Genomic DNA, 23,281 nt, shown 5'->3' with positions numbered 1-23,281 from the left:
AAGACAAAAAAAAAATTCAAAGATAATTAAAGTATCTTTTTTAATCCTGTTATGAGCAAATAAAGGCAATAGTGACTAAAGTCCTATTGCACTAGGGCAATTTTTAATATCATTTGGGGTTTATATTCAAATAATTCCATTCAACAAACATATCTTGAGCACATACCATCCGCTGCTTCTATTGCTATAACAAAAAATTGAATGCAGGAACTAGTTGTACAATGTAGAACAGGGCCACCAACAAGTGTCTATATTGTATACTTAGACTATGTTGTATGTGTGTGCACACTGCATTTACAGGGCATGAACTGAGGAAAACAGCTGAAAGGAAAACTGTGCAAACTGTGCAACTCTACAAACAACCTGAGAATAGTCACTAGTTGCCGAACAGACAGAAGACAAGTATCTGGAGGATAAGAAAAATAAAAGTGGACCGTGAGCTTCCGGAAACAAAAAGCTAAAGCCAAATTATCAATCTAATGCCCATTGTTGTGTGCCTGCGTCCTGTGAAGACAGAATGCCCCGGTTAGACAAGATGAGGAATAGGCCAGGGAAAATGACACCTCCCAGTTGTAGGAGGGGGAAGGCAGAGAACAAAATGCCAGCCCCACGAGGAAATGGAGCTGCCAAGAGCTGCAGAAACACCTGTCTCCCCAACGGGCACCCAGGCATTGAGTGGTCGCCTTGGACACCATGACTGTGGACGTGAAGAACTAGCTTTGGAGTCACACATAGGGAGGTCCGTGTCGAGCTCTGCTGCTTCCAAGCCAGTTATGTTCTCTGGAACAAGCTGCTTAGCTTCTGGAACCTTCTGTGTTCCCAGCTCAAACTCAGCACCGTGGTGAGGCACAGCCCCAGCCCTGAGGAAGCACAACCTCGCGCGAGAAAAGACGTGGGGACAAATCCTCACGATACAGGAGCGACACCACACGCAGGCTACAGATACACCACGGACGGGAAGATTACGTGGTTTTGATGGAAATCAAAGACTGGGGCATGGGGAGCCAAGCGCAGGGAAAGCTTCCCTAGAAAATTAAGAGTTGACCCTGAGCTGGGCCAGGCGATGAGGAGGAGCCGGCCAGGTGACCGAGGACAGAATCAACACTACGAGGGGCTGGAACAGCAAGTGGGAAGCCACAGCCTCCTGACACTGCCCGGGAGGCCCGGGAACCACAAAACTGTGGGAAAGCTGAAGCATGAAGGGCAGGTGCAGAGCGACGCAGCGGCCCCATCACACGGCGCCTTCTCCCCAGCCAAGAGCTTGGAATTCTTTCCTATGGCTGACAGACAAACATCAGAACACATTCCTCCTACTCAAGTTTAATTGGGCTGTCAAAAAAAAAAGTTGTTTTTCAATCCTCTTAAATGAATTTATAGCCTTTTTTTCCCCTGAAGATTAAAAAAATATTAATTAAATGTTCTCTCACAAGCTCATATTAGACTTGAAAAGAGAATCGGATATTATTTTTCCATTGCCTCTTGTATCTGTCATCTGGAGTTACAAATGGAACCAGCCACGTTTGACTGTCAAACCAATTAAAGCTAAGATCTAGCTAAGCTACAAATGAAATTTCCTCATCTGATGTATACAATACTCTGGATTACTAAGCTTCAAAAGACAGATAAGTGGCGAGTTCACAAAAAGACACATATTGCACATGGATACTTTGAAATTACTTCTCCTAAATGTAAATCTTAGTAGGAAGAATCACTGTGGTAGGCAATAATTAAAATTAATAAAAGTAATAAGAAAAAACACTCCCCCAAAACTTTATGGAAAACAGAAGGCTTTGCTTTATGTTTTCAATGAAGAAAAACTTTATGAAAAACAGAAAAATGATTAGATTTACCATTTCAAGGTAGCTCTATGACAGATCCAGAGGGCACCATTCACATAGACTCAGAGGGAATGGCGTCCCCTAGATCTGTGTATTATACAATTTACAGGGTAATATTACTGCATAGCAGCTCTGACCCACTCGAGGATCAGATTTTTAAACTTCATGTTGCAAAAGGGAAATTACACTGGTGTAGAAATGTCTAATCAAGAGCACCAGGAAGCTAATTTTGGTTGCACTGATATTTAACTTCAATGTAATTCATAAAGTCTCATGTGATTAATCATCAAGGCCAGCTATAGTTCAGGGTCTCTATAAAAAGTCTTCCTGGGTATCCTTGACAAAGGAGCTAAAGGAAATGACCTTCCCAGGAGCAGTTATTTAAGGAGTAAAAACAGGGTAACCACTTCATTATTTGCTCCCTTTCCCTCTGACCAGAGAGGAAGTTCGAGAACAAGCTGCTTCTGAGACAACTCAATAATCCCTAAGGCAGTGGTTGTTAAGAGAAGGGTGACAGAAATGATTCAACCTGGGTGATATAAGTGTAAGTCAGTAGCTAAGAAAGTACTCAGAGGCCATATAACACACACACACACACACACACACACACACACACACACACACAAGAAGCACACACTATATATACACAGAATTGTTTCTTTCCATGCTATTGTTCCTCTCCCAGACAAAAATGTATTACAGATAGAAGAGGGAGGAAGTTGCTGGTTTTTTTCCCTCTCTGGTTTCAGATTACATGAAAAGACTTTATGAACTGACTCAGAGGATACACAGTATACATTGTTAAGAATCATTAGTCTCATTTATTCAGATTTAATATTAAGGTGTAGCTACTATTAAAACACACCTTTCATACATAAGCATTTACATGCCAGCTTCATATACTAGCACCCTGGGATATTGGTTTCTCAGTTGATATCAAATCCACAATAAGCAAATGAGCCTGTCACCTTCAATATTTTTAAGTGTAAAGAACCATCTTTTTATCCTGGAATACATTGTGAAGTAGTTTAAGAACTGTCCATCTCTGAATCCATTGACTCAAAACTCCATTGAGAATACTATCTTTTAAATAAACACTCAAAGAGTTTGGCTATTTTTAGAACAAATAACTTCCTTCTGGCAGATTTACAAACCAAATCAGAAGGGGTTAGTCTATTTTGTAGCAGACTGAATGATTCTCTTTAGCTGAAAAGAAACCTAGATTTTTCTTTGTCTCTGAAAGCAAATGGCTTCTACCTAACAATTTGATAACCTTTCCATAAAATCATATGATGATTCAAAAGTTTAAGACTCAATTCTAAGCCATAGTTCTGTGACAGGGAATCTTTTCCCTTCTGAAATTACCTTCTTTCAAAAAATTAATATGATGGTCAAAATGATAATAATGATGATGTTTCTTTCTTATTCCAATACTTTTCTGAATAGTTGTATGTAAATTTTTATGAACCTAAATAAATGAAACTTACTTTTAAAAATCCAAAGAGATTTCTTTTTCAAAATATCTATGATTAATCTTCTCATAAAGTCATAGATTTTTCCTAAAATGGGAAATTCAGTTCCTACTTATTCTGTGTTAGTGAATAGGTACTTTCTCTTATTACAGATGCTTAAAGTATTACTGATATATGGGGAGTGATTAGCAAAATGAAAACATCCTACAAAAAGCAGGAAATAGGGAGAAAAAATCCCCCCACCTCCAACCCTGGTGTGTTACCATGAATATGTAATCTCATACACACTGCATATTTGAGCACAATGGATTGACTTAAAATAAGAGAAGTCTAACTAAATTGGAAGGTAACCACTTTCGGATTGGGGAAAATTATGATCTTTTCAATATGGTTTGAAAAGAGTAACATCTAATTTTATTATTCTTAACTTAAAAGGTTCTTTAAACACTTATATTTACATAGGTATACACACATGTATACATATACACACACATGTATACACACACACATATATATAACCTTGCTTGCATTCATATTTATGTATGTATGTGTGCATGTTGACAAATTTAAACTTTGCCTGAGCCCTGTGCTCCTGGAAGACAGGGATGTTTAGGAAACCCCAACTTTTTGCATTCCAGGAAATAGCTCACAGTCAAGAGCCACCCTTCACCATGTGGCCTAGATAAGACTCACAGGTGCCCTCCTCGTTAACTGACTCTGGACAGAGACACTCCAAGTTCCCTTTCAGAAATGATTAGCTGAACTGCTGAATCAGCCAGACTTAAGCTTCTCTCCTCCCTTCAAGACCTGAACTCTCAGCACTACCCCCCTGAGCTAGCCTTAATGGCCTCTCAGTATCACCGCACCCAGCCACCCACTCCCCATACCTGGCTCTTCTAGCCTTGTAGTAAAAGATCCTTCTAGTAAAAGAAAAACTGTTTCTACTTGACCTTTAAGAAGGTAACAGACTTTATGAAAGGATCATTCTCCTTACTTATTGCAATGGTCCCCTTCCCCACAATGCAATAACTCTTCTGAATAAAATCTTTTTTAACCGAAATATGGGTTTGCTTTCATGTGAGTGTACACACCACACTTACATACACATTTAGAGCAGTGAGCTCATGTTGCTCTGATTTGGGTTAAGAATAAGGAGGTTAGATAGATATATCCCATCTTCTCCTTAGAGAACAAGGAAAGAAGAGGAGCCTGTGTCTGAGAAACCTAAAAAGGCTATAAGAAATTAGAACGAAATACTTCTGCTATCAATGTTTTGTTTCCACATATCATTGAAGAAAATAGTTAACAGAGTAAGCGCATTAAATATACCTTAGACTAAGACTCTGTGTGTAAGAAACGTATTTTCTCTAAAGAAACTTTTCTTGCAAGAAAAGCAAGGCCTTCCATAACCTCACAAGTTATAGCCAAGTCCTTTAGTCTATGATGCATCTATTCATTTAGACTCTGTCCCTTTTGAATTATTCAAGACCATTATAAAATGCAGTTTTCATCTGAAAAAGCAAATGCACCTAGCTCTACGGAAGATAAAGTAAAGTGGGCTATGCTTCTATCATCATGTCAACAGCCTGGCTTTTACCTCTTCTAAACCCCTGGGCAGCACAGCTGGGATGCAGCCACCCTAGGCAGAAACCTGGATACCATGTAACCAGCTTGCTTATTGCTAAAGAAGCATTAATGTTCCATCTGAACCATGCTATGTTGCTGGACAAGGGCTGTTTGGAATAATGCTTTAGATTTGTGACATTTTTATTTTTATACATGTATTAATTATACTCTTTTCAAAAAGAATTTACTTTTTCTAACACTAATACCGTTCATATTGTATATCCTATAATTCTCTCTCTGCATTTTTTCAGCTTTAAATCACAGAAATCTCTCCAAAGCAAAACTTTTAGCATCCTTCTCTACAACTCCAAGCTGTCAAATGAATTTTATGGATGCACATGGACAGAGAACGTTGCTACAGATTATTTTTTAGAAGCCAGATTATTAAATTCACATGTAATTAACAATATGACTCATGACTGGATCCAATATAATGACAAGTTATCTATAATGCTAACGGTGATAATTAAATGAGCAAGGCAGACATTTGAGAACTCCCCAGACCAAGTTGAGGATGTCTAGCACATCTTTATTTTGATTTGTTTTCTCTTCACCATTATTTTCAGATTGTTTTGGCAACCATACTCAAGTATCAAGATACAAGGCAGGGTTTTGAAATCAATAAAAGGCTAAAATATTTGCTCCCTGCTCAACTGGTACTTCCTCAAGGAAGACTTCCCTGACCTCCCATTAGATCAAATCCCACTGCACATTCTCATACTTCTCTTTCACAGCACTCATCCCAGAGACAAATTTAATACAGTGTGTGATTATTAGTAACTACCTCTCCCACCAGACTGTCAGCCCATGAGACCATGTTTTTATTCACCAGTACATTCTTAGGCATGGAACCTAGAACCCAACAGGGGCTTATAAGTATTTACTTATTGAATGTGGTTTTGCAAAAAAAATAAATTATTATTTGCTAATTTGTGGTTTAGAGACCTCTCTTATGTTGTGCACCTTCTAATTTATAAATGTTAAAGTGCAAATAAGTTAAATCAACTTCTGGAGATGGAGCGATGTTTATTCTGTACTAAGTCAAACCAATAATAATGTTCTAAAAGTATGTTTAAGAGTACCCTTTCAAACACCTAGTCTAAGTATAAATACATCAAACAGCTTATAAAACCCTGGAATGGATGCTATGCCTTCTAAACGTATACTCTTTACTCATAAGGCCTAATAATACTTTCTTTTGTGTGTAAAGATAATGAATGGTACTGACACACGAGATGAGAGCTGTTTCTCTAATTCTTATCCATTCATTCTCTCTCACCTGCCACCTTCCTCCTGGTGATAAATGACGTGCAATGTAAGGCAGCTGGCTGATATTACAGGTGAGCCTAGGCTTGCTAGGTTGAGCAAGACTAAACTGGCTGCCACTGGGATCACATCCTCAATTTTGGTATCATCACTGTTTTGCTCGTCCCAGTTTCAGTTACCAGACATTTCCGGCATGACAAGTACCATAATTGCTCACCAAAATTCAAATATTATTTTTAAAACATTTAATAGGTCAATGAATGAATGAATGAATGAATGAAAATACATTTTAAACTAAGTGTAACCCAGAGAAGATATATACTAGGTCAATAGACAACATTCTGTCCACTAGCAATTAGACACACTTAACCTAACAATATAGGAAATTCTTTAGGTTGGTAGGTAAGTCTTTTAGTAGATAAATGGCTAGGTAGGTGAACAGATGAGAATGTCTTTAAGCAGTGACTACTAGACGGTCCACTCTACAATTTTCTTTTTACTATAGAGCACTTAATCTACAGAGTTTAACAGACTGTAATCTGTATTTCTAGAGTAGAAGAACTTTTGTGCATTATAAACTGAATTTAATTATCAGAGCTTCTATACAGTTTTTTGAGTATTTCGCTGCTGGGAGGCCTTGAAGAACAAAAGAAAGAATAAAAGATCACTCTGTTTGCAAAAATTTACAACAGGAAGGCAATATTGTTTAAGATGTCAATATTACCAAAAGCAATTTACATATCCAGTGCAAACCCCTATCAAAATCCCCATGATATTTTTGCAGAAATAGAAAAACTTGCCCTAAAATTCACTTGGAATCCCAAGAGACCCTGAATAGCCAAAACAATCTGGAAAACAGAAGAACAAAGCTGGAAGATGCATACTTCATGATTTTAAAACTTACATAGCTAATCAAAAAAGTGTGATACTGGCATAAACTCAGATACATAGAGCTGAATGGAATATTAATAAAATAGATAACCCAGAAACAAACTGTTATATAAATATGGCCAAATGATTTTTGACAAGGGTTCCTAGACCATTCAATGGGGAAATAAAGTCTTTTCAACAAATGGTGCTGAGAAAACTGAATATCTACAAGCAAAAGAATGAAGTTGGATCCTTACCTAATAACATATACAACAACTGACTCAAAATAGACCAAAGATCTAAATTAAGACTTAAAACTATAAAATTCGTACAAGATAACATAGTGCAAAACTTCATGACACTGGATTTAGTGACGATTTCTTGGACAAGACACTAAAGGCACAGGCAACAAAAGAAAAAATAGGCAAATGAGGCTTCATGAGAACTTTAAACTTTGTGCATCAAGACAGCAACATCAGAGTAAGAAGCCAAACCACAGAACAGGATGAAATATTTGCCAATCATATATCTGGTAAAGGATTAATATCCAGAATACATAGAGAACTTACAAAACTCAATAACCAAATACCCCAAATAACCCAATTCAAAAACGGGCAAAGAACTTGAATAGACATTTCTCCAAAGAAGATATACAAATGGCCATTAAGCACTTGAAAAGATGTTTAACATCACTAATCATGAGAGAAATGCAAATCTAAACTGCAGTGAGATACCACCTCATACCCATTAGGGTGGCCACTATAAAAAAACCAGAAAATAATTGTTGGTGAGAATGTGGAGAAATTGGAACTCTTGTGCACTGTTCATAGGAACATAAAATGGGACCGCTGATGTGAAAAACAGTATGGTGGTTCCTCAAAAAAAATTCAGTATAGAATTACCACATGTTCCAACAACTTCACCTCTGGGTATATATCTGTAAGTATCACAATCAGGGCCTCAAAGAGAGGCCACATTCATAGCAGCATTACTTACAAAAGCTAAAATGTAGAAGTGTCCAAGTACTTGTCAACAGATGAATGGATAAGCAAAATATGGTATTTATGTACAAAGGGATATTATTCAGCCTTAAAAAGGAAGGGAATTCTGACATATATCACAACATGGATGAACATTCAAGGCATTACACTAAGTGAAATGAAACAGTCACAAACAGACAAGTACTATACTATTGAATTTATATACTTCAAATAGTCAAAAATCATACAGACAGACAGTAGAATAGTGGATTCCAAGGGATAGGGGAAGGGGGAATAGGGAGTTACAGTTTAATGAGTCCAGAATTTCAGCTTTACAAGATGAGGAAAGTTCTGAAGATGGATGGTGGTGATGGTTGTACAACATTGTGAATATATTTAGTACCACAAACTTAAAATGGTTAAGATGGCAAATTTTATGTTTTATGTATTTTACCACAATAGAAAAAAAAAATCAGAAAAAAAAATTCCCAGCAAGATGGTAAGTAGAGACCATCTTATTTGGAAAAGTGGTCGGGAAAGGAGACAATAGCAATTGTGGAAACTAGCAGAACCCTGCAGGCTCCCCACCACCACCAAGTACAAAGGCCCCACCGTGTCCCCTGCCTCCTGGTAGAAAAGCTGAAGTCTCCCAGGCTTCCAGCGGCACAAAATAGCAGGTGTGAGCAGTTAGTGATTCGGATAATAGAGCCATGGACTTGGTGTCTGCTGCACATTCCTGAGCTGTTTTACAGATATTGTAACTTCCTCCAGAGGGCATGACATAAGCTGCTCCATCTTGAGCAATACTGAATCTATGGCTAGCACAATTCCAAGAACTAGCCTCAAGAGAATAGAATTAACATTATTGCTCATAATAACCTGTATCTTTGTGGGCATCAAAAAAATCATAGCTTGTTCTGCCTGTATATGTAAGCAGGCAAAAAAAAAATTGTCAGCAAAGAGATGCTCAATCCGTGTTGACATCTTTCATTCAGAGAATACATCATCCTATGTCAAAGAAGTTACAACAGCTGGACCTTCACCCCAACCCCACAGAAATGAAAAGATGTTTGAGGGTGGGGAGTTAAAAGCAGCTCTTTTGGCCCTTCCTGTTTGCCCATTTCTGTTCCCTTCTAACTGTAACAGAAGCTAATTACAGGAATGAAATCATTAAACAATTGAAACCAGCTCCTGACTTAGGCTTTCCTGAATGCGCACCATCCCCTGCCTAACCTGTTGACCCTTTTCATAGGTAAAAAGAAGTAAGAATGAAGAATTAAGTAGTTAAAGAGTGGTTAGCTCTCGACCCCTAGTAGTCCTCTTAAGCAATCCTGCAGGCAGATCACTCAGCCAAGATAATATTTGAAGTCAGTCAGTCGGCACACAGTGGAGAATGATGACCCAACCTCCAGCTTCAATGATTCACTGAGATTCTTCTCCCATCCATTTTTGCCTTTAAACACTGCCATGGCCTAGAGGAATCTTTGGAGTTGGTCTCAGGACATGAGCCCACCTTCTCCCTAGATTGCTGGCTTTTTTGGTTAAAGCACCTTTCCTTTTCATTGACACTGCCTCTCAAATTATTGGCTTCTGAGCAACAAGCAGCCAAACGTGAGCTGGGTAACAGTAGGAAGGATCACAGTGGGAGACTGTGGGAAATAAGGATAGAACCTGAGCATAATTGGGTTTTATAGTGTCATGGGTTTAAACAAAAGGTAGGGGGAGTGAGACATAACAGAGAGATACACGCTATTGATAAGTTTAGTGACAAAGGGATCTATGTATTTAAGTAACAACGTAGTTAAGTCACAGGAAAAAATTGAAAATAACATATAATCAAAAAATGTAAAGACCTGTAAGGATTCCAGCTATCATAAAGTCTGATCCTATTTTTAATTGAGGAAATCTAGCCCCAGAGAACATAATTTTTTTAATCATATTAATTAGTTACAGATTTCTAGATTCGTAGTCCAACTTTCTATATGTTAAACTCTTGGATAATTCTAAGATAACACAGACAGGAATTCACAGCCCAAGAGTTTGTTATTTTGTATGTATTACTGGAAAGTATTTTCATTGCACGTAACAGAATTTAAAACTTTGCTTAAACCCCTGGAACCTTGCTTCTCCCGATCGATGACTCAGAGGCTCCTCAACTTGGCCTCACAGAAGGCTCCCTTCTTCTTAGTGAAGCCTGAGGAATTTACAGATAGGGACTTCACCTCATTTCTCAACCAACTCAGGTTTGTTATTCAAAGGAAAAATATTCCAGAATTCTGATCTAACAGCTTAAATGATAAAAGAAAGAGGATATGAAAGGCAGAACTGAAGCTGTGGAGGAAGGAAGAAATGGGAATGGGAGTATGGTCTCTGCAAAGTTTCTGCTGAAGGCATGACTCCTAAGCTTCCTCTGTCTCAAGATGTGGAGATGGCAATGGCTAAACTAAAAGCCCATGAAGAGGAAAGAGAAACAGGGCGCTGGCTGGATTCTCAGGGTGGGTCTACGGTCCAGCCTTCTGCTTTGGTATTTTTGTTGTTATTTTGTTTTGCTTTCTTAATCTCAGTGGGATCTGTCCAGTGACTCAAATGCATCCAATCACTCAGTAGTGGCCAGGCCCTGGGGAGCTGATTCATGCTGACCAAGCTCATCAGAGATGGACTGATTAAAAAAAAAAAAAAGGAAGTTAACTGACTCATATACACAGAGACAGCCAGGCAGATGGGACTAGTTATGTCACTGGATAAACTTATCCCATCTCCACTAGAAAAGTACACTTGGGAAACCAAGTTGAGAACAGAGTTGCTTGGTGAATGGAGTGTCAGAACAAGGAGAATTGGTGATGCCAAGCTACACTGTCTCAATGTACCACTCTGAATAGCAGGAATCTGTCAAGGTGTCTAGAACATTCATGTCAACTGAACAGGACACTCACTGTCTTGGAAGAAGATAATAAAGCACTTAGTACAATATCTGATATTCATAAAGTATTCAGTTTATACAAGCCATCAATATTATGGGGCTATATACTGTCTGGCAGTTTAGCATAATGGGCTGACAGCATGCACTTTGGAATTAGATCCTTACTCCATCACTCACTACCCATATGTCCAAAGGAAGGTTACTTAACATCTCAAGTCTCACTTCTCCTATCTGTAAAAAGGAGTATAATAATAACTTTACAGAGTGACCTTTAAAATTATTTAATATGTTGTATGACAATCACTTAACTGCTCACTGTAAGCACTGAATGTTTTCAAACTTAGATAGCATTTTTACATCTCAGATATTGCTTTATGTATACATTAATTCATTTAGTCCTCACATGACCCTATGAGGTGAATATGGCTGAGGAACCTGTCACTGGTAGATTATATTCACCAATATCTGCTCCCCTTCCTCAAGGAAGTATATACTTTCCCAACTCCCTGAAGTCAGATATGACCAGCTGACTTGCTTTAGCCAGTCAAATTTAAATAGAAGGGACATGTAAACATTTAAACTCTTTGGCAGAAAACTTTAAAACCAATTTGTGCTTTCCTATCTCTAAGATTACCGGTGGATTAATTGAGGTAGAGCCCCCCCCCCCGCCCCGCCTCCATTAGCCCGAGTTTCTAAGTGACCCTTGCTGACCCTGGTGGACAAACAGTGTGAGCAAGAAATAAGCTATTGTTTTTAAAGCCACTGAGATTTTCATTTTTGTTCTCATCATACAATCTGGTATATTCCAATTGATTCAGAAGCAGAGAGACAAAAGGAAATTTTCCCAAGACGACACAGCTAGAAAGGATCTGGCTTGAGTCTGTACTCTTGCCCACTTTATATTTCTTAATAATTGATGGTAATATCAATATGAAGAGTAGTGTATTGTGAATGCATTGTTATCAGTGGAGGTCTCTTTCTAGACTTCATAAATAGCTATTCTTTTCTGAATGAGTTGGCTCAGGAGGAAACCTAGCCTTTCTCAAGCCTCTATTATAAAAACAGCCAGCAGCTGACAGAACAGCATTAGAGAATTTCTCAATGGATAACATGGAGGACCCTGGGCATGTTCTTTCTTTATATAACCTCAGAGCAGCACCCAGGGGCACAATCACTGTGGCTGCCAATAGAACCTGGTTGGATTCTCTCAATACACAAGATCTCAGAGAAAGATTTAAAGTATCTGTGGTCATTCTGTTGAGGGTGACCCCATTCCTTCTGTTAGTCTTTCACAGATGGATGCCTCTTCTCACACTTCTCTTCCCATTCACCCATCATCCTGTTTCCCTTCTTTTCCTGTCTCTGAACAATGAGCAAAGACTTCAAATGTGCTCTATTAGAAAGCATATTAGCGACATCCACGCAATTTCCCTTATGTAGCAAGATTTCCCAGAGACTGAGAGCCTGAAGTTTGGAGATTAAATGGGAGAATCTGAGTTAGAAACCCAAGTACTCAGGAGAGGCAAGGTGAGAAGTTTAAGCCTCTGCTCTTCCCAAAGACAATTAAAATGTTATCAAGATAAAAACAGAAGGAGCAAAGCTTAAGCAGTGACAGAAAACCAAAAAGTTAAGTGGAAAAAGATTAGTCATACCTACTGAACATTAATCTATAAAAAAGACTCCGTTTTTTTTTTATGATATATAATGTAAAGCTTTAAATTATAAGCTGAAAGTCTATCTAGGGAAAGTATAGATATGTATCAAGTAATAGAAGTGCTCATTGATAAAGTAACCATTTATTCATAATTTATTTGATACATGGCATTCAACTAGTAATCAATGAAATTCATGAACAAGTAAGAAGTCAGCCACTTCTTGACTGTTTTTTTTTTTGTAAACTCTAGGGATCTGTACTTCATAGCTTTTCCTTTATAATAAAATGTTGACTAATTATATTTCAATATTTTCATGTATCTCTACTTGACAGTTCTCCAATCTGATAAAGCTGATTTTTTCATCAAACTTTTAAAAATGTAAAGATAATGGAATTTATTTCCTTAAAAAAGACAATAGGGCAAGTCAGAAAAATAAATAATTGGGAAGCTCACTAAAATGTTACTCTCAGGTTCTTACTAATTTCAGTTTTGTAGGTGTGACTACCTTTCAATGAAATTCTTTTTGTATTTAAAGAATCAAATCATTTCGGGTAGAGTGCAAAATTTTAAGTGAATTCCACTTTATAATACATTATGCTTTATCTGTGAGTAGTATAAATTCCTATCTCTTTTCGAAGAGACCTTCAGAATTCTCATTAACAAAATTCTTCCAAAATTAAAAACTATTTAGGACAATAAGCTGGCTGTGCAAGTGACGTTGTAGTATCTCTTTCTGGAAGACAAAAAGAACAGGAAAGACTTTCACTGTAAGATTTTAATATTATGCTAATAATCAAACAGAACTCTTTTCTGAAGGACAGCATGCAGAAAAGACATATGGAAGGAACGGTTGGCATGTGTGGGTGGGATGAGATGAAGCTATCTCAGCCCAATAATTATCTGGAAAAGATAGTTCAGACTGAGTCATGAAGACCTGCATCATCATATCATCCCAAATGAAGACAGAAGCTATTGAGAGAGTTCAATTTTATGCTCAGAAGTGAAAGAAAGACAGGGAGGAAAATAACTGTAATAGTTGCCTAATGGCATGTGACAAAAGTGTGAGGAAACGTGAAAGTTCTACTGAGCAAATTCCCACTAAAATATGAATGAAAGTAAAACACACGTAAGGAAGCTTCCAGATCATCGTAAGTTCAGCCTCCTTGTTGGATTCTGAGTCCTCATTTCTAGCTTGGAAAAATTGGACCCTGTAAATGTAATTCATGCTTATTATATTGTAGAGCTATTCATCTTCATTTCTGCAAATTTTTCTGCAGCTTCTCTGTCACATATTAATACTGAATTGCAAAAAACACAAACTAAAGAAGTTAGCTTTTAGTCCCAGCTCAATTTGCTTTATTGATGCCCCTTTCCACCACTCCAAGCTGCCAACCCACAATCTATCTGAGAGCACATATCTTTGTTTTTCCCCAGATCCTCTCTTACTTATTGGACATTCACTTGAAATTAAATATTTTAACCACTTGAATCCACACATTCAACAAATATTACTCCCTTCCCCCAGATATCAAGAAGTACTCGTAAAAACTACGTGTACAGAAAACTTTTCAGTAAGAAATGCAGAATTTTTAGATGAGCTTTGACAGATCCTACTACTTTAGTGATTGTGTCTTAGCAGTATGGCTATTACTAACTCAACCAGTTGTAAGCAATGGAAATCGACTCCAGTAAACTTAAGGAAAAGCATTTTTAGGAGCTTGGAAAATCAATAGGAAGACTGGAGAACAAAGCTGGAATTAAGAACTTCAGACCCAAGATGCGAGAAATAAAAAAGAGGAGGTTCTTCTCAGAAAATCACCAGTACAGTACACAGTCTCCAAAAGAAAAAAAAAAGGCTGGGCTCTTTGTCCCTCACCTAAAAAGTCAAATTCTAAGGAAGTCATTTGTTTCTGTTTTTGTTTTCATTTATTTTTATTAGTTGGAGGCTAGTTACTTTACAATAGGTAACGATAACCCTATATGCAGGAAGTCATTTGTTTAGCCCTTGTGGAAAGGGTAGGTGATTAACAGGTTCACTGAACACAACAGAGAGGGCAAAGAAATGTCAGAAGTTTGGAAAAGTTCTCTATCCTTGTTTAAGCTCCTAGTGCTCAAGCTGAGATACCAGTAGCTGAAGAACTAAAATAATGGAAGACTGATTCTATTTCAAAACAGCTCTCTTAGAAAGATTTGCACAGCATTTGACTGTATAGCATTTGTACAGGCCTCATCTAGCCACCATGGGTTTCCGTGGTGGCTCAGACAGTAAAGAAATCTGCCTGCAATGCGGGCGGCCTGGGTTTGACCCCTGGGTCAGGAAGATCCCCTGGAGAAGGGCAAGGCAACCCACTCCAGTATTCTTGCCTGAAGAACCCAACAGACTGGCAGTCTACCATCCACAGGGTGACAGAGATTCAGACGCGACTAAAGAGACTAATCATGCACCCATCTAGCAATCAGCTCCTGTCACTAAACCAAACACACAAACCTCAGAAAACAGTGAGCCTTAACAAAGAAACTAACAATTATATCTCCATTTTTTAATTAATTGATTTTTTTTAATTGAAAAAAACCAAAAGCCTTATATTCCAACGGTCATCCTCACCCTAGCAAAGGTAATAGCACATCTATATGATAATAGTATAGGTAGAGATGTGTTATATAGTGTCAAGTTTCATGCACTGTGACTTAAGATATTTTGTATACTTTATCTCATTTCATTCTCACAAAACGCAGGGCGGAGGTATTATTAACGTTACCACCCTCAGCGAGACTACATAATTCGGCTAAAGCTCACAGCTACCAGGCAGCCTACACCAGGAGCCTGTGTCCTGACCCTGGTACTAGGCTGCTTGGACTCGGCTCCACGGACGAAATCTCACAGGACACAGAAGGGCAGGTCGTGGGAAGAACCACGCAATCTCAGCTCTGCCATCGACCAGCCGAGGGGAAGAAAGCAAAACCCCCCTGAGGCTCCATTTCCTCATCTCTGAGACGGCGAGGTCGTATGGGGTCAGCAGGAGCTGCTGAATGTCACACCGCTGTTGCAAAGTGGAAAGGAGGAAACACATATAACTACTTAGTCATGAGTGCTTAATCACACGTGAAGGGTTGAAGAACCGATGGCTGCTATGAGTCATCTGTCTGTCTCCCCGGTACACTAATCTTAGAGACCCAGGTACCTGGGTACCTTTTGACACTGTGTCCATAGCTCTTTTCTCAGCAATCAGCACATTAACAAGCCCATATAAATATCTGATGAACAGAAAGCATGTTTCAGGGCTCTTACTGCCACATTGTACTCAAGCATTATGAAATAAGCTCCTCTTTACAGTAACACTATAGTTCCTGCCTCTTAATCAAATGATGCCTATTTTCCCCTACCTCACCTCCTGTCCCCTGACTGCCAACTCATGAGGTTAGGGTCCATATAGTTTTGTTCTTCATAGATCCCTAGTGCAGTGCAAAGAGCTCAATACATGATAGGAGCTTACCAAATATTTGTGGGCTGAATTTTTAATAAGCATTTGTGATATGTATTACGATTCACTTAGCACGTTCACATAAACAGTGCAGTATCTCTCTGTAGACCAAGCTCTGGTCTGGAGCTACATTGCCTGAGTTCAGACTGCAGCTCCAGCATTCACTAGCTGAATGATCTTGGGTAATAGACATAAGTTTTCAATGCCTTGGTTTTCTCACTTGTAAAATGAGAATAATAACAGTATTGGGTTAATGAAAGTATTATAATGTTAATTCATATAAACCTTATAAAACAGTGCCTGGCTCATGAGTGTTCTTTAAATGTCAGTAATTATTAATTTTGCTTGTAGCTGTTTTTCTCCATCACAATGTTAAGAATAAATCATTCCAGCTGCCTAAATCATTTTTCCATTCATGTAACAAAATATGAAAAGTGATGTCTTTACTTCAAAGTCCTAAAATTAATTTCCAGCAGAGCAAATCATAATCTCAAAAAGCTGACTTCCAAAATTTCTGCAAAAATAAACGTATTTATAGAGGCTGTCCCTATAATAAAATAATCCTAAATGGCTCCAAATTGTCTGTAGTTTAAGGCTTTCCCAAATAACTTGTGTTGGATCCTTCTCCAGTAACATTTTATGTTGTTCCCTGCACAAACAAGAACAGCCATGCTGACCTAACGAGACGTATGAGTAAGCCACACGCGCGCGCACCCCCGCACCCCAGGTAATGAATTAGGTCTTGCTGTCTTCTGCCTCCACCACAAAACTCATTGCCTTACTATGGACAAAAGTGCATCAATCCACGTATGCATCTCCCCATCACTTAGAGTATGAATTAATTAGAGCAAGCTTTAATAAAAACTTTAAGTCACTGTTTTCAACCACTGATGAGAAGACCAATTAGAGAAATGAAGAGAAAAATAAAGGCAAATGGGCTCCTGAGTACTTCACTCACCTTCAATACTGTAATGTTCCAAGCAAAGCTCTCAGTTGCTTTGTTGAGTTTTCTTCCTTTCAAGCCTTCTTTTGCCCCCAGATTATGAAGCTCCTCATGGAACTCCATGCCTTTGAAAAGAGAACATAAGAGAATTTTCTGTATAAATTTCAGAAATTTAGGCATTTTATCGTGAAAAAATTATCAGTAAAAATATAACTTCCCATTTCTGTCCTCTCATAATTTATAAATCCCCAAATTGAATTCTCTTCTCATTCTTTTCATCACCACCCAATGGCTATCCTTAAGAGAAAACTAAAAATAACCAATGCATTAGATTAAATTAAATTTTAAACAGCAAGAATACATAGACAAAGACATGAGAAGTTAAGAAGCAAATTTTTCCAACAGGTTGCATCCATCTTGCCTGTCTTCTGCCTGGTTTTTATATAAAATGGTGTAATGTATGAACAGCTACCATATGTGAAGGATGCACATATCTTACTTTTTCTTATGAACCATCCATATGGCTTGACAGTAGGCCTGGAGCCTACAAAGATAACAATGGTAATTAGTAAATGTTGAGTAAAACTAAAAAGGTTTAAAAAAAAAAAAAAGCATTCCTGGAAACACCCAAATGTTTCAGATTTGGGAATGGCCCTAAAGTTATTTATAATAACTTTACAGCTAAACCATTCTTCTGAGCTTGAATACTATGAAAAACATCACCATCATCTGTTTCTCTAGCCTTTGTCTTAGCACCTCAGAATTAGGAATCACACTTTTTTCTGGTAAGCTCATTCCATCTTTGGAAAGCTGTGATTGATATCAAGCCAGTCTTTCTCCCTGGAACTTCTACCCCTTGGTTCTAGCTAGACTCAACAACAAGGTCTAATCTCTGTTCCACAGTGCAGCCCTTTAAATATTTGAAGAAAGATATTGGTTAAAGTCTACCAGAGCTTTCCCTTCTCCAGATTAAACATTCTAACATGTTTCAGCTTATTATAATGTCTCTCTTTGAGGATGACATCCAGGAACATTGTACTTAAAATAGGACTGAAGTAGCCCACAGGAGGTAAGGTTTTACCACCACTTCCTTGTTCTACCGACTAGGTTTGTATTAATGCAGCCTAAACCACATTAACTTGCCTGGTGCTAACATCACAAGCACAGTAAGTAGTAAAAGCATGGCTTCAGAGCCTAGATCTATCCCCTGGCCCTACCACTGACAGGCTCCGTGAGCATGAACGAATCCCTGAAACTCTCTGCCATTCAGTCTCCTCAGCGGTGCAATGACAACAACAAAGACTATTGACCTCATGGAATTGGGTGAAGGTTAAATAAGCCTAGAAACACAAAGCTCTCAAAGTACTGCCTGGCATACAGGAACATAATATGAATATTTAGTATTGTTATTATTTTCATGCTTCCTTTCAACAGACACATTTAAGCTTCCAGATCAGTAGTGAAGAGCACCATTCTCAAATTTTGGTCTAGGTTCAAAGGTGACCTCTGCCACATGTTGATATGGTATTTGGGATTATTCATTCAATCTCTCAGAATCTCAGAGGCCTCCTCTGTAGATTGGACATGATGATGATTACCTTGCAGAGCTGTTATGAGGACTAAATAGCATAGCATATGTGTTTAGTATATCATATGCATATACATCAAGCAACTGCCAGTGTCATCTTCCTTATCATAATCACTAGCGTGTGTATAGATTAGGGAGAACATGGACCCAAGAGAGAGGAAGAGTACAGGGGTGTGGATGAAGGTGAAAATAAACAAACAATGAGACATGAGAGACATGGGACCCACCGCACCCTTGAAGAAAGAACAGACCTAAAATGAGGACTAGTAAATGGGGCAAAAGCCTAGACGGTTAACAGGATTATGGTTCAAATTGCAAAACTAAAGTGGTTCTTAAGCGGCAATGTAAAACCACAGTTTCCATATCAGTAGTAAACAGCTTTGATAGGTTCCCAAATCACAAAAGTAAGTTCAGAAACCCTCACCTCTCTAGATATCTTCAGATACCATCTCTATATACACACAGACAACCCACTTACTATCATCTAGATCTCTTCTGTACTAAACAAAGGCTTCAATGCAACTCAAAGTATCATTAAACTATGACATCAAATATTTGAATTTTAAGAGTAAAAAGAGAAACTTTTAAAGTCTATACAAATCATCATTAATGCTTTCTAAGCAAAATAGGGGCAAGAGGGAAGATTACCTGCTTTTTGACACTGCACAATCTTTTCCTGGACTGTGTCTGCCATTTCTATGAGATATCGGCTCTCTTGGATCATCTGTCACAAAATAAACATTAGAAGGTAGTTGTCAGGAATCCTTAAACTGGCGCATTGTAAAGACGATATTCAGAAAGACCCACATGATACTGCCGGTAACGGGGCACCATGGAGTAACCACAGGAAATGAGAGAGGGAAGGATGATCTCTGCTCCAACCCCCATCCACTCACACCATCTAGAGCCACTTACCTTATGGCTGCTCCAGTTATGTAACATGCCTGCATACCATGAGTGCCAAATCAACAACCGTTGAATATACGCATACACACTCTTTAAGTCCCAGGTCACATTCTTCTTTTAATCCCCTCACCCCAAGTTACTGCAACATCAAGGCTAATGGTACTGGAACAGTAGTAATGAGAATCAGAACAAGGAATCACCCATTGATGAGCTTAAAGGACTACTGAACACATCAGTGAAGTTGGAAACTTGGATCTCAGTGGCACAAAGGTGGCAGAGGTCTGATCCTTCCTCGAGAAGGGCCCCGGCTCCATTGGCAAGAATGAGCTGTGAGTCATATTCACCACTGATTCCACAGAGCTTGTAGGCAACAGCATTGAAATGGCATCTCTGCCCTTCACATTTCAGTAGAAAGGAAAAAGACCAAGAGGTGATTAATACACTGAGTGAAGTAGGGGAAATAGGACAGCTGTTGAAGACATAGAGAAAAGAAAAATATGTATGTGAAGAAGGGGGAAGACAGAAATAGGTACAGAAGTTGTGATCAGAAACACAAGGGATTGGGATTTTCTAAAGAAATGGCCAAAGAAAGGCACCAATAAGCAAATGAACACTCCCTGAATGTACAGTCACTCTTCTATTCCTAATCAATTCAGTTGAATTCAGTTCAGTTCCTCAGTCGTGTCCAACTCTTTGTGACCCCATAGACAGCAGCACGCCAGGCTTCCCTGTCCATCACCAACTCCTGGAGCTTGCTCGAATTCACGTCCATCAAGTCGGTGATACCATCCAACCATCTCATCCTCTGTCAGCCCCTTCTCTTCCAGCCTTCAATCTTTCCCAGTATCAGGGTCTTTTCCAATGAGTCAGTTCTTCACATCAGGTAGCCAAAGAATTGGAGTATCAGCTTCAGCATCAGTCCTTCCAATGAATATTCAGGATTGATTTCCTTTAGGACTGACTGGTTTGATCTCCTTACAGTCCAAGGAACTCTCAAAAGTCTTCTCCAACACCATAGTTCAAAAGCATCAGTTCTTTGGAGCTCAGCTTTATAGTCTAACGCTCACATCCATACATGACTACTGGAAAAACCACAGCTTTGACTAGATGGACCTTTGTCAGTAAAGTAATGTTTCTGCTTTTTAATATGCTGTCTAGGTTGGTCATAGCTTTTCTTTCAAGGAGCTAGTGTCTTTTAATTTCATGGCTGCAGTCACCACCTGCAGTGATTTTGAAGCCCAAGAAAATAAAGTCTCTCACTGTTTCCATTGTTTCCCCATATATTTTCCATGAAGTGATGGGACGGGATGCGGTGATCTTAATTTTCTGAATGTTGAGTTTTAAGCCAGCTTTTTCACTCTCCTCTTCCACCTTCATCAAGGGGCTCTTAGTTCCTCTTCACTTCTACTCCCAATAAATGTCCCTTTTAATCTGGCTATTCCATGATTTCTCTGTCTGGCTCAATGATCTGAAGAGAGCTCAAGGCAGAATCCAAAGTGAACATAAAAGGTCTTAAGACACATATTCTTCATAATGAAATGTTGCTGAACAGATTGTAATTTTATAAAATCACTTTCAAATATGAAGTGGTTCATTACTACAAATCTTCAAATGGAAAAGGATATCTGAATCACAAATTTTTAGTGCCTAACAACTCCACAGGAACAAAATCATACCATTCATTCGTTTAAAAAATATCTACTCAGCAGCTTTTATGTGAAAGCACTGTAGTAACTACAAGGGGTATGATACACTAAGGAGCAGAAACAGACACATTTCTATCTCCATGGGGCTCCATGGTCTAGTAGGGAAGTCTGCTCAAATGAATGAATGAAATATGATATGTAACTCAACCAAACTTGAATTACTTGTATTTCTGCATAAGATGAGAGTCTGAAGTGACTTGGGCTTCCCTGGTGGCTCAGAGAGTAAAGCATCTGCCTACAATGCGGGAGACCCAGGTTTAATCCCTGGGTCGGGAATATCCCTTGGAGAAGGGAATGGCAACCCACTCCAGTACTCTTGCCTAGAAAATCCCATGGACTGAGAAGACTGGTAGGCTACAGTCCATGGGGTTGCAAAGAGTCGGACATGACTGAGCAACTTCACTTTCACCTTTCACTTGAAGTGACTTCTTTGGAGGGCTAAATTGACTATTAAAACCATAAACTAGACACGCGAGAAGGTCTAAGCTGCATCAAACTTTTTACCTGCATTAACTCTTCTAACTGCCAAGAGGAAGTGAAATGCTTCTGAATAACAATTTATCAAACGGCTAAGGGTAGCCTAGTTTATAGCAGGTTACAAGTGAATGAAACTCACCATCAAAGAAAAATTTAATATGAAGGCAATTTGATTTAGTCTTTTCTAAGCTTAGCATCTACACATGCAACATCAATTGAATTTTTAGGATACTTTCAAAGTTATCAGATGTTCCAATTAGTTAAATAGCATACAAAATGTTTTCATGAAACTCAAGCAAGGGAAATATTCATAAAGAGAAAAATACATTCGGTGACTTTGTGCTCGCTTCGGCAGCACATATACTACATTCGGTGACTTTACCATGAGCAAGAGCTAATATAATGTACATTTTTAGAACCATTCTAAGGCTAAAAGAATCTTAACTATCAGAACCACCCCCTTAATTTTGTGAAAAAAGGAAACTAAGACTTATAATAATTAAGATTCTCATCTAAAAAATAGAACTAATTAATGATTAAATTGGAATTAAAATTTCAGACTCCCTCTGATTTTGTCTGGCCTTCACACATGCCATCTTTTGAACCTGAAATATAGCTTTCCAAAGTTAACAGACTCTGGCCATTAGTAAAATCATGAGGCCGTGCCTATAAGTGAACTACTGGAACCATGTTCAAATGTTTCCTTCTAAAGAAAAACTTCAAAAGGGACAAGGTTGGTAGTTTCCTTTGACAATATCTCGACTGACATTCATTCCTCTTGGTTTTGCTCTCAGTGGGAAACATACACTATTCTCTGACTAAACGAAGACGAAACTATTGGTATGTGGCCAGTGTTCTTTGCAGTACTGTACTGCAAGTGAGTATCTCCTCAGTGTTGAGTGCTAAAGGAATATGCTTCCTGCCCCCAAAGATGCCACCGGAGAAGGAAGTGCCCTCTCTGCCAAGGCTGACTTCTGTCTCGACTTCCAATTTCACCTTCCCTGCTTCTTCCAGGAATTCACTCCTAATGAACCATTTTTCCATCGACAATTTCTGCTCCTTCCCCAGTTTTTCCCCTTTCCATACAGTATCTCCTATCTAAAAGTAAGCAAATAAAATCAATAACAAAATACTCAATTGGCCTTTGAGCGTTTGTCCTCGTCAACCTTTCCTTAAAAAACTATCCCATTACTTTGACTGTTGCAGGATTCCACTGAGACCCCCAAAGTGTGGTCTCATCACAGAGTACCCGTTGGCCTATCCCCAGATCTCATTCTTGTCAGTTCAGCAGTTGACATCACTTTATTACCCTACAGGCTTCCCTTGTAGCTCAGTCAGTAAAGAATCTGCCTGCAGTGCAGGAGACCTGGGTTCGATCCCTGGGTTGGGGATCCATTTAAGTATCTACCCATTTACGTATCTACCCATTTACATCACCTTTTCCTTATCTTACTTGTGATACTGATTTCTTCTACATATTAACTACCCACACATGTAGACAATATGCATTTTATTTATTATCGATCACTTCAAACTTTTGATTGTCTTTTTT

General features: G+C 38.6%; 1 protein-coding gene across 8 annotated transcripts in view; it reads right to left on the bottom strand.

The window, feature by feature from the left end:
• PLCL1 (phospholipase C like 1 (inactive)) overlaps window positions 1-23,281 on the bottom strand; it is a 358,825-nt gene that overhangs the window by 26,446 nt on the left and 309,098 nt on the right. For all 8 annotated transcript variants that reach the window (XM_070458507.1, XM_070458506.1, XM_070458508.1 and 5 more), the window contains 2 exons: window positions 19,289-19,364; window positions 17,068-17,177 (listed from right to left, as the gene is read on the bottom strand). In XM_070458507.1, coding sequence (XP_070314608.1) covers window positions 17,068-17,177; window positions 19,289-19,364 — 186 coding nt within the window. The remainder of the gene's footprint in view (window positions 1-17,067; window positions 17,178-19,288; window positions 19,365-23,281) is intronic.

Source organism: Odocoileus virginianus, chromosome 30 (genome assembly GCF_023699985.2).
Source record: "Odocoileus virginianus isolate 20LAN1187 ecotype Illinois chromosome 30, Ovbor_1.2, whole genome shotgun sequence".
NCBI classification, from domain to species: domain Eukaryota; kingdom Metazoa; phylum Chordata; class Mammalia; order Artiodactyla; family Cervidae; genus Odocoileus; species Odocoileus virginianus.
This window is presented reverse-complemented; position numbering and strand designations above follow the sequence as displayed.